Source organism: Hydra vulgaris, chromosome 01 (genome assembly GCF_038396675.1).
Source record: "Hydra vulgaris chromosome 01, alternate assembly HydraT2T_AEP".
NCBI lineage: Eukaryota > Metazoa > Cnidaria > Hydrozoa > Anthoathecata > Hydridae > Hydra > Hydra vulgaris.
The window spans coordinates 55,674,158-55,687,596 of NC_088920.1; the positions used below are offsets into that span (position 1 = coordinate 55,674,158).

The window sequence follows — 13,439 nt, forward strand, 5'->3', positions numbered from 1 at the left end:
CATGCACTTTACTTAATCGTTATTTGCCCATGCCACTGACACGCCATGCACTGCAGCATGACACGCATGCACACATGCACTGACACGCCATGCACTTTCACCTGTTCCTGATGGTAGTTTTAGGACACTAAGAAGTTGCAGCATGACACGCATGCACACATGCACTGACACGCCATGCACTTTCACCTGTTCCTGATGGTAGTTTTAGGACACTAAGAAGTTGCTGCACTCCTACTCCAGATGCTAGAGTTAGAAGTCGATCAACAGTTTTTTTACCGGTGATGTCAGTGAGTAATTTTCCATCCCAATGAATACATGAAGGAACTTCTGGTTTGAATTCCTTCCTTAAACCTTCTGCTATCTTCTTGCGGTGTTTTATTCGTTCCATTCGAATGGAAGCTGGATTAACATTGTATTCTGTTGGATCATGACCAAGAAGTTGCAATGCCGGTGTTAACAAAAATGAAGCCACACGATCACTCAATCTAGCCACATCTAAATTAGCCGCCAACTTCTCATTCAGTATATTTTTCCTGCCACGTCTAGCACGCTTTGGATCCAGTGTACCTAAAGTTGATGGCTCAGGATCATCTAGGTTACCAGGCAAGGCATCTTCTTGAGTTATGCTATCTTCTTTAGGGTTATCTTCACCTTCAGATGATGATGAAAGAACAACTGTTTCTTCTCAAGATTTTCTTGCCATCTCTTCTCGGTTGCTTTTTCGGTTCATTTCTTTTTGTCTTTTTTTTGATACTTCTTCTTGCTTTGCCAATTTCTTATCGACTGGACCCATATTGCCTCTCCGAATTTTCTCTCTTTGGCATAATAGAAAGTCTTTATCCTCCTGAATGGTGATCATTTCCAATGCGTTGGCATGAGAAATATCGAATAGTTCTTCTAACCCTTTATTCTTCCTTTTGTTTCAAATAATCTGAACGCTTACCTTTATTCCCTTTATTTTTCTTCAACTTTTCCCATTCCTTGTAAATGTTTTCAATTTTAGGGACGACGTGCTTCTTTAATTGCACTGGTATTCGGGCCTCTGACCAAACTTCAAAAACATCATTTGCTGTGGAATGTAATGCTTCCCTAATGCTTTGCTTGGCAATCTGCTTGTAATGGAAGAAAAGGGCCGACACATCCCTTTTTGATGGAAGCATAACACTATCTAAAGAAGAGGACATCTGTCCAATGAGCCATATCTCCGTTTTCTTTCTGGTAGCTATCGTTGCACTGGTTGATGAAGCCATCATTGTACAGTAGTTACACTAGTTAATTAACAAATAAAGGAACAATTAAGCATTATAGACACAATTCTGCACACTAAAAGTAAAAAAATTACTAGTTAAAAGAAGTTGTACGCTAAGCTCCAACCATTTTTGTTGCATAACATCATAAGCAACATAAGCATTTTTAGGGTACATTTGTGCAATACTGTAGGGTCGGTAGCACCCTAATGCAAGCTTTACACAACTTATATACGCCTACATTGCAGTTATCTCCTGGTGTTCTAACCTTGAAAAAGATATTATTGTCTTAAAACGCATTCGGCATTGGATTACCAAATTACCACACGAAATGAAGTCCATCGACTACAAGACAAGATCCATCAAACTTGGCCTCACCTCTCTACACGATAGACTTGAAAATTTAAAAATAAGATCAACTCAATTAGCTGGCAAATTACTCCACTTAACATCAAAACAAGCTACGGTTATCGCTAGCACTTTCATCGCGAAAAGAACAACAGTTGCAATTTTCGTTTCAACGTTTTCAACAAACGCATCACTCACTCATAGAACTACCAAACAAAGTTGTCAGTGTTATTAGAGGCAACTGCTTTAAAGCAAAATTTGATCAAGCTATTGATGGACTTACGGAACATGTCCGTTCCTCGAAATTTAACTTAAAAGCTACTAACTGAAAAGATAAAGATGATTTAGAAACTCAGTCATGTCCAATAACAAATTTTTCCGGAACCCAACATGGTCTTCAGAAGTTTCTTAGCTACTTTCCGAAAAAATTATAAGTCGAGTTTTTAGTTCTTGAATACAATTCTTGTTTTTAATATGAATGTTTTATTCAAAATTTACTAAAATGGTTATATGTTCTTTATATATAGTTTGGTATATAGTATAGTATATAGATTTTTTTCGAGTACTTAAGTATTTTTTTCGCTAACTTATTGTCTGCTTCAATAAGTTTCAATAACACAAAATACTGAAATAGGATTTCAGATAATATCAACATGCTACTAAAAATAAACTTTCCATATTGCTGAGACTACCTATAACTCTCTAGTGGAAACAAAATCAAAGGTTTGTAATTTTTCATTTACTATAATTGCAATTAACAGGAATTAAAGAAGTAGCTTTTTGTAAGGTATATTAATCGGTTTTATCCCTTTTTTAAATTTATTTCCCTTGCAAACTTGACAATTTCACAGCATAAGAATGTTTGTTTATATATGTATATATATATATATATATATATATATATATATATATATATATATATATATATATATATATATATATATATATATATATATATATATATATATATATATATATATATATATATATATATATATATATATATATATATATATATATATATATATTTATATATATATATATGTATTATATATATGTATATTTATCTTCAATTTACACAATTCTTTTACACAATTCTTTTTAATAAATATATTTTATATGTATATTTATATAAAGATGTATATATACTTTCCTTAATATACTACAGTTTGTTATTATCGCCACTGCGAAACTATTTAGATAAAGAAAAATGATGAGCCATTTTAAAGCAATGAAAAGTTTAACAGCTATTGAAGCAACCATAGTTGATAACTATAACTACAATTTAATTATAAAATTTTAGACATAATTTTAGAACTCATCAAAAAATAAAAATAAACAAATCGGACCATATAGTTTACATGACTTGATTTATTGCATTTTTTTGCTGCATGTTTTGTAGTTTAAACTATCCTAATAAAATGGTGTCTTTTTATTCTATTAATTGCAATTATAATGAATACAAAAAATAAAGCCTTTGATTTTAATTCCACAGGAGAGTTTCGGCTAGTTTTAGCAACATGTAATTTTTAGTAGCATGTTGATATTTAGCTATCTGAAATCTTATTTCAGTATACTGTGTAAAAGTATTGGATTAGGAAAGTTCTCTAATTACATCGAAAACGCTAATATTTACTTTTTAAAAAACATTATTTAACAATATTTTCTTTAAGAAATTTAAAATCTTGATTATGCAATCAAGTTTTTATTGTCGTCAAAAATAAAATATATTTATGTTTAATGTACATTTTTAGAGTCACATACATCGACTAACGAATGGACGTCTTTAAACAAAAAGAAACCAAGCGCCATTTTTAACTAAATTTAATTATATGCGCTATCATGTAAAGAATTGTCAAATTTATATAGTATTAAAAACCTGCTTTAACAATAGTATTGTCAATAAGCAGGAGGAGATCAAAAGTAAAATGGATATGCTGTTTCAAAATCACGGTAACAAGCAGAAAGATAACTTTTTTCTCAAAACCATACAGATGGCGCATGGTCCCTTTCCATTTAAAGGCAACCAAATGAGGATTAACGCAATTAAATGTACAGACATCGGCTGATAGACAGGGATTGTTGTAAACAAAAGAAGGCGGTTTGGCTTATGGTTATTATTAGGATAGATTGGGTTTGGGTTAGGGTTATTATTAGGATAGATAGGGTCATTATAGGATCAGAGATCAATTTGAGAGGGGTGCATTTTACTTAAAACGGTTTTGCTTTTTAGTGTCAATAGAAACCAAGGTGATTTTAAAGTGATAAAGAAATTAATCAAAAACGAGTATAAAAAAGACGATTTTTAATTTTTCAGAGTTCTTTCTTTATATTATCAGATCTACGTTTTTATACGATTCTTAATCATCATAGTTATGCTGATACATGCAAATATACGCTTTTATGATTGATAATGATAAAATTTATTGAAATGTATTTAATCATTATCAACAATAAAAACGAAGAGAAGAGGTAGGGAGTGGCTGGGTAGAGAAAATATAGTAGTACCAAAATCTAGTATAAGATAAGCACTAAAAAAAACTCTTAGGTTTTATGGAAAATACAACAAATCAAGCCGTGTAATTTAAGTAAGACATAAACCCAATTAACAACCTACTTTTTCTAGTTAGCGCTAGTCGTATTTAAAGCGTCTAAAACATGTCTTAAAACGTTTTAATATGTTTATAGTTGTCTAATATACGTCTTATGCCCTCCATTTGTGGTATTGTTAATATCATTTTCAAAAATGCAAGTTATATAAACTTAAAAAAATTTATATTTAACAGTTTCAACAGCATCCAAATACAAATAACAATCCTCAGCTAAGTTTAGGGTCGACATAATTGTAGCTTGATTCCGAAACAGCAATGTTCTTATAATCAATATTGGGCAAACTTGTATTATTTTCGTTAACTGTATGAACAGCATCCGGCTTTTGATAACCCATAGTACTTATAGGCATTAAAAGTTCTTGATAACCATTGTCTTTATTCACTTCCTATATTAAAATATTTATAAGGTATTTATAAAGTTATATAGTTCTTGTATTAAAATATTTAAAAGTATTTTTGATAGTTGTTAAGCTAAATAATTTAGTTACCGTATATATTAACCCTTTTTTAAAAATGAAAAATTAGTTGAACTAATATATAGGCAATAACAAAGTACCAAAAGTTTTTAAAATGGTGTAAAATATTTTTTTTATTTTATCAAATTGTAACTGGCGAATTCACAACGCTGTCTGCTATACTAGAAAAAGAAATACGTTTTGTTTGTTTGTTGATAAAAAAAGAAATCTTGTTTATTTGTTGACACTTTTTTATTTTAATGCTGGATAAATAATGTTTTGAGTTATTTGGTATGTATGTAAACATACATACCAAAAAACTCAAAACATACAAACATTTTTTTTGGTGTTCTAACTGTGGAGCAAGCAATATGTAATTGGCTATAAGAAAAACAGAAATTTTATACGTTCGAACTAGCAACAGTTAGCAATTGGACGTAAACCTCGGAAATAGTTATGGAGAAAGCCAGTCAGGTACTGGCTGTCTTTCTCCATAACTATTACTGTCAGATAAGATTATTATGCTACTGGTAACATGTAACCCAGTACAACATGCTTTATATCCTGCTGCTTTGTAGGATACACTTTTTTACACAAAGGTTAGGAGCACCCACTACCTTGGGGCTCTTGGTTAAGTAAAGGCTAGAGATGGTGTCTCGATAAAAGCACTCATCATGGGCAGATTCTAAACGCATTCGGCTACTGTCTTGTAGAAGACCTCCTGGGCAAAGACTTAAGAGGTAAACAGATTCTATATGAGGCCGGTCTGAGGCCGGCTTGTAGTCAGGTTTCCCAAACTCTGTGGTAGCTCTCAGAGAGGCTGATTCCATCAAAAGCTGAAAAATATAAGAGTATTAACAGTACCATTTTACGCATGGATGGGGTCCTTGTTCGTACTTTTGGAATACATTGTTGAGCACACATTTGGAGCATTTTGTTTCGGCTTAGAGTTTATTAATAGTAATGACGCAATTGCTTTGACTATTAAATAGTATACTGAGTGCTATCTATGCTCTGAGTCAACTTCTTTAAAAGATTTAAAATGGTCAAAGTACCAAAAACTATAAAACACAAAAAACCATCGCCACCACCAAGTTCTCTAAACCATTCACTAATATTCGTGGTCTTCGGAGTAACTTTTTTTCTGTTGAGTCTTTTCTCTTGCAAAGTTCACAAGATCTACTTGCTCTTTGCATCACCAATTTGAGTTCAGCCCTCTCATCTTGTAATCTTAGTGTTTATGGTTATCTTCTTTTAATTAGTAAAGAATCACATGCTTGGCCTGGGCATTTACATTCGTAAGAATTCACCTATTTGTCAAAAAACTAGGTTTGAATCCACAGACTATTATTTTATGTGCTTTTGTTTAGCACCAATTCACTCTATCGCCTTTTTTTGGTACTAAATTGCTCTCCATTATCTCAAGACTGCACTCTTTACGATGTTATTCCAGATCAAATTGACCTAGCTCTTTTTCTTTATCTATCAGCTAATATAGTTGATGTTAGTGGCTTTAATGCTCATAACACTGAATGGCTTGGCTCTAGTGTCAGTGACTCTGCTGGGGTTAAGGCCCTCAACTTTTGCCTTGCTTAATCTCTTATTCAAATAGTCAACTTTCCAACTCGCTTTCCAGACAACCCGAACCATTTACCTACTGTAGTCGATCTATGTCTTGTTTTTGATCCTAGTCAGTGCTCAGTTTCTCTACATTTATCCTTAGGTGCTTCTAATCACGGTTTAATGTCTCTAAAACTATTACCTCATTTTTATTCATCATCAGAGTTCCTCTATTATCGTATCTTTTACAACTACCTTAAAGCTGAATGGGACTCTTTCCTGTGATTTTCTTCGTGATCGCCCTTGGGTAGAAATCTTTTGTCTTGCTGCTGACAAACATACATCTTACATAACTTCGTGGATTCAGGCTGGCGTAGAACCTTTCATTCCCTCTCGACAATTGCAGGTCAAGCCTCACATTTCTTCATGGTTATTCGCACATTGTGCTGCTGCAATTTCCAATCGAAATCGTTACTTTCTTAGCTATCATTAAAACAATTCTCCAGAAAACAGACGTTTGTTTAGTATTGATAGAAACCATTGTAAAAAGGTTTTGTCTAACGCCAAAGCTCTCTATTCTAAGGGCATAAAATCTTTATCCTAATTTTATCACAAAAATTAGGCTCTCGTGACTTCTGGAAAATCTTTAACAGTATCAATATTAAGGGCGAACCTGTTATTTCACCTCTCGTGTATGGTTCAGACTTTGTAACCTCACCTAAAGACAAAACTGAATTATTTGCTAAGAACTTTTCATTAATATTATTTCTTGGTTACCTATATTGCGTTCATAGCTGTCAGACAGGTTGATTCATTGCTCAACATTCGTATCACTTCAGCCTCTCTATCAAAAGTGATTTTTGCTTAGACTCTTCTACAGCAAGTGGTTTAGACAACATATTTGTTGTACTCTTGCAGAAGTGTTCTCCGGAGCTGTCATCTATACATTTAAAACAATTTAACAAGTGCTTATCAGTCTTATTTTTCGGCATGCTGGGAAGCGGCATCTGTTATTCCTATTTTCAAAAATTCTTGAGAACAATCTGACTCTAACTACACTGGTCAATAAAAAAATAGATTTAGAAAGCCCTATGAATCTAAATAGTTTTTTCTAAACCAGTTTTTTGCGCTGATTTCAAATCTGCTTTCGTTTTCTTCCAGCACGTCTAGTTCTTGAAATATTTGGAATTTTAATTTTTGGACATTTTGTACTTTATCCCTATACATAAAAATTGATAAACATTCAACATTTCAAGCACCACTTATGTTTCTTTAAAAATAAGTCAAAGTCTCTGTGACTAGGTTTATTCCTAAACATTTATACACATTTAATAGTTTAAAGACTGTTGACTAAAGCATATAAATCATTAAAAATTTCTGTGAATATGACTTCCTTTTGCAGACTTTTTCTGGTTCATCACGATAAAGCATCCAACAGTAGTCAGCTAACATGCTTTCATTCCAGAATCTTTGGTAACGCTTTTCTATCACTTGAATATCTTGGTGGAATCGTTCACCTTGTGCATCACTCACAGAGCCTAAATTTTCAGGAAAAAATGCCAAATGCGAATGCAGAAAATGCATTTTCAATGACATACAACAGCCCACTTATTGGAACGAATCGAATAGCTTTTAAATACAATTTTCATATTCACACAATTTGTGATTCCATACAAACCCATAGAAACGCTTTCCAAACTTCTTTTTTGTCGGAAGTAAGTGACTCTTCAAATCCATGGTCTTTCAAAACCTCTCGAATTTGGGGTCCGACAAAAAAACCTTCTTTGAGTTTCGCTGCACTCATTTTGGGAAATTTTTCAACCAAGTATTGAAAACCCGCTGATTCAGTTTTACCTAATGCTTTTACAAAGTTTTTCATCAAACCAAGCTTGATAGGAAGCGGTGGCAAAAATACTTTGTCTGGATCAACCAGTGGAATATGGTGAACGCTGCTTAAACCGGGTTCATATTCAGTTCTCAACATCCAATCACGTTTTGCGTAATGTTCGTTCACAGCACGACTATCCCATTAAAAAAAAAGCAGCAGTACTTGGTAAACCCTGTTTGCATACCAATTAATATACCAATCACTTTCAAATCACCACAAATGTTCCACTGATGAGTTTTGTAATCAATAGCGCCTAGTAGCATTTTCATATTTTCGTGAGTTTCATTCAAGTGTAAGAAATGAGTTATTGGAATACATGGCTTCTGATTACCAATATGCAACAATACGGCCTTCAAACTCCTCTTGGATTAAACAATGAAGAAGCAACAATCACGAGGCGAATGCACTTGGGATAAATGTTCGAAAAGACCATTGACATTATTGCAGTAGCATAAGGATCCATCAATGGTGAAAAACCTAAATAAATCGTTGTTGCGCTTTCGAAAGTGGGATACTTTGACACCAACTGCTAACAAATTCTTTTCTTTCAGTCTTAACGCCAAAAATTCAGCTTTTTCCTTGGAAAGCGACAAGTCTCTAACCAAATCATTCAGTTCACCTTATGTCAAAACTTTGGGCTCTTCGCCGTCAATATCTGGATCAAAGTCAACATCAGCCGCGTCTTGACGTTCAACATCAACAACACATTTGTCTTCAACAGAGTCTAATCCATCAGCTGGTGGTACTGGAATAAGCAGGGTGCTGTCATGAGGAACAGGCCTCATGGCCGAATCCAAATTCGGTTACACAATTTGGTGCTTATTTTTCGACGAAAATCCAGCAGTATTAACAGCGCAAATATAGCAATCATTCTAATGACCTTTTTGTTCCCTCCAAATCATATATAGCAAATTGAAAAGAAGACTTTCGTTTGTTGATCTAATCTCATAATAAGCTGCAACAACTATAACAAGCCATGTGGTGCCCAAATTTTATCTTGATCTCCCAAAGGACAACCGAAATACAGCTTGTAAATTTTCGAGATTTCTGGAGTGATTTTCTTTCGCTGCCCTGACAATGTAAACTGCCCACAAATGTAGCAAAAGGCGTCTGGTGAATTTTTGCAATTTCTAGGCATTACATAAGTTAATTTTATTGAAATAATTACCGTGAAAATTAAGAAACATTAGTATATTTCACACTGAAACTATATATTAGTACAAAAAACACACGTACATTATCTCAAGATTCAGACGTGCTGGAGAAAAGCTAAACACAGATTTAGATCATCGTGAAAAACTGCATCAAGTAAGCCTAAAATTAAAGCTGGTACAAATTCATTGTTGACCAGTGCTACCGTCCCATTAGTCTTCTTCCTATCATAAGCAAGGCTATTAAATCTTTAATTATCAAACACTTAATCTCTCATCTTGAATCTAATAACTTACTTCCTGATCATCAATACAGATTTTTATCTTTTTGTTGTACAGCTGTTTTGCTAATAGTAATAACCAAAAAGTATTATCGTGCATTAGAGAGAGGTGGAGAGATTAATGCTCTTAACATTTCTAATATTTTGATAAAGTTTGGCATGCTGGTCTTCTCCATAAGCATTTTTTTTACGGTGTATCTGCTAACATCTTTAATATTATTGAGTCCTTCCTTTTTAATTGCATTATAAATTTTATCATTGACGAACAGCACTCTTCCTCATATTAAGTAACTTTAGAGGTTCATTAAAGTTCAATCCTTAGTCCTATACTCTTTTTAATTTACATTTATGAGCTTCAAGACATTACATTTATGAGCTTCAAGATGTTCTTACATCTAAAGTTGCATTGTTCGCTGATAATACTACCATTTATTCTTGTCATGATAAGAAGCCAACACTGTCTGATTGCTTGGAGGTGGCATCTGAGCTTGAAAAGAACTCACTTCTGCTACAGCATAAGGGCTCACAGTGGCTGGTGAACTTTAATTCAGATAAAACTCAATTTTTTTTTCAGCTAATTGTTATCGCAATAATTTAGATCTTTTTATATTTATAAACGGTAGTGTACTCGATGAGTCATCTACCCTTTATCTTCTAGGATTAACTCTTACTTTCAATCTTTCTTCGAAACCGTATATCAAATCCATTGCAAAATTAGCATCTGCTAAGGTTGCATCTCTTTATTGAGCTCGACACTTTCTTACTCCGGATTCTAATCTTTATCTCTATAAATCTCAAATCCGTTCAAATATGGAATACTGTTGCCAAATCTGGGGCAGATCTTCTAATGATAATAAATTTGCACCTTGTCTAATGATAATTAATTTGCACCTTTTCTTTTAGTCAAGGTACAAAAACGCATTGTAAACTCTTGCAGCCGACCTTCAACCACTATCACATCGTCGTAACGTCGCTTCTCTTTCTCTGTTTTACAAATACTATAATGGGCACTGCTCTAAAGAGCTAGCGTCTCTTGTGCCATCTACTAAAATTCATCCTCGTATTATTCGTCATTAAATTAAGTGCTATTCCTTTTCTGTGACTGTTCCTAAGTGCTCTAAAAACTCATATTTGTCTAGTTATTTTCCTTGAACATCAGTTGTTTGGAATTCGCTTCCTTTATCTTGCTTACCTGATTTAGAAGAACTAGAATTTTTTTACAAATTTAAAAATTTGTAAATTAAAAAGATTGAAAAGAATTAAAAAAAAGAAAATACGAAATACTTAAATCTAATGTAAACTTAATATCGTTTTTCAAAAAGATTTTATTTAGCTCTATACGCAAAAATGCTAAGTCTTTTTTGATTTCCTTATTTTGGTATTAAAAACATATAAATTAGATCTAATCTATAATATGTTATTAATACCTAAATAGGTTAAGTTTGCATTTTGCATTATGACTGAAAGTCCCTTATCCAAAATATCAAAAAATCCTGCGCACTTTCAATGGCTTGTTTTAATCTTGAAATTACTACACAAAGTATAGTACTACACAAAGATAAATTTTCAACTTTTTTTGAAACACTGACTGGGTGTGTTCAAGTAAAGCATTTGCCACATTCATATAAAACTTTTTATAAATTTGAAAAATTAACTTTATATTTTAATAAGTTATGATTTTAATTATGTTTTCGGTATCTTTAACCAGGGGCGTTGGTTTAGGAGAGAGTTAAGAAAAATAAGGTCTCTCACCCCTTGGAGTTTTTGAATGCAACTTCACTGTGTTTAATGTGAAAGTATATTCCAACGTTTAAATATAAATTAAAACAGTGGGTAGGCAGACCAATCAGACGATATTTTCTTTACATTATTAAAAACTTTCAAAGGCATATCGCTGTGGGAACACAACGTCGATTCAATGTTGGGTTATGTGTACCAAATAAACTTAACGTTGCAATAACGTTGGTTACATTGATGTTTTTTTCAACAAAAGTACAACGTTGTAATAGCGTTAGTTAGACTAACGTTTTTCCTAATTATAAGCACAGCATTTTAATGACGTTTATTACACCATCATTACTTTTCATATGAATTAAAACGTAACAACGTTGACAACCTTAACGTTTTTTTTATCGTAGTTACAATGTTATAATAATAACAACGCTGTATTAACTTTATTTTTCATGAATTTTATTTTGACGTAGGATTTCGTCTATAAATGGATAAGGTAAAAGTTTATGTGAATCAAAAATACAAATTTTTTCTTTAACTATTAAACTTTTCGAATTTTTAAGTTTTGAAAAATAAATATAATATTAAATCATAATAACGGTTCTAAATTTCTAGTAAAAGAAAGTGAGCTTTATTATTATTAAAACTTGACAAAACATTTGTATAAGCTTGTAAATATTAGCTATATCAATAAGGTTGCGTACCATAGTGCAACGCGCATTTTACTTTAAAGCGTGTGATCGGCTCTCGAGTCCTGGTAATTATCAACTTTTACTAATAAATTACGTTACTTTTATATCGAAATCAGAACTTTTGTTTGTGTTGAAAAGTCAACAAGCTATAACGTTAGTAAATATATTATTGGAAATTCTAACTTTATCTATCATTTCCTCTTCCAACGTTAATTCAACCTAAATAACTACGTTATTTCACGTTGTTCCAAAATAGGTAAATAACGTTGCTGTTTAGGTTGTTATAATGTTAAACTAACGATGGTAATGAAAAGAATAGATGACGTTAGATTTTATAAAGTTTGATTTTCCAACATAATAACGTTAGATTTTCAAACATTATCCAACGTTGTAATTTCAACGTAAAAGCAACGTGTTTTTTAAGTGAAAAACGGCAGTCGTTGGGACTCAAACCCCGACCACAAGCTACGCTATACATAGCCCTTAAATCCGCGTCAGTTATTCGAAGTTTTTTTCGAATGATACGATTTCGTTGCAGACATTATCGAACGTTATCAGAAAATAATAAACTAAATAATGTTATTTAAATATAACTAATAAAATCAAACATATTGCAACGTAGTGCGGTCAATAATATATTGTTAATACAAGATGTCTAATATCGATCCGTAAATATCGATCCGTAAATATCGATCCGCAAAGTGAAGTTGCTTTTGCCCTTTTTACAAATTGCTGATTAAATTCGTAAACAAATATTATCTAACTTTACTTTTCTTAAATATGAAATAAATATATTTTAAATACAAATACTATTTATGTAAATGTGTTAAAAGGAAGTTAGAATACCTTTAAAATAATATTTTATGTTTCCTAAATTTTTTTCCGATCAGAAGGAGATTAAAGTTTTGAATAGAAAAGTGAAACGCCAGAAGCTTTTGAGGGATTTTTATGAATTATAATTTTTTTTAATCATAAAAAACTCATAAAAAAACTTTTTTAAGTATTTTATAATTATTAAGACGTGTTTTTGAATAATATTTAATTTATTTGAAACTTTTGATGCTCCTAACTTTCATTTTTAACTTTAATTCTACACATCGGCTTCAGCTTTTCCCTCTTTTTACAAATGGCGGACTATATTTATATACAAAAAAAAAAGCGGCTTCATTTTTTGTCCATTAAAATCCCACAAGTTAGACATCTAGTTTATATAATATATCATCGAGTGCGGTAGAAATACCAACATGGCACCTATACAAAAAAGGACAGTTCTGACAATTAAAGAAAAATATTTTGCCCTTAAAAATTTAGAAAAAAACCTAACAAAAAGAAAACGTTGCTTAAAGGTTTAGTGTTCAACGAAAACCTTTTACTTACTGGATTAAGCATAAAGAAGATTAATCAGCAAGTATGAGTCTGATCGCTTCAAAGTAAAGAAGGCAAAAGTTAAGTTTAAATAAACAAGATTCAGTTG

At 32.1% G+C, this 13,439-nt stretch overlaps 1 protein-coding gene across 4 annotated transcripts in view; it reads right to left on the reverse strand.

Moving 5' to 3' along the window:
• Window positions 1-4,348: 4,348 nt before the first annotated feature.
• LOC136075451 (uncharacterized) overlaps window positions 4,349-13,439 on the reverse strand; it is a 60,747-nt gene continuing 51,656 nt past the window's right edge. For all 4 annotated transcript variants that reach the window (XM_065788703.1, XM_065788705.1, XM_065788706.1 and 1 more), the window contains one exon: window positions 4,349-4,593. In XM_065788703.1, the coding sequence (XP_065644775.1) occupies window positions 4,414-4,593 (180 nt within the window). In that variant the 3' untranslated portion in view covers window positions 4,349-4,413. The remainder of the gene's footprint in view (window positions 4,594-13,439) is intronic.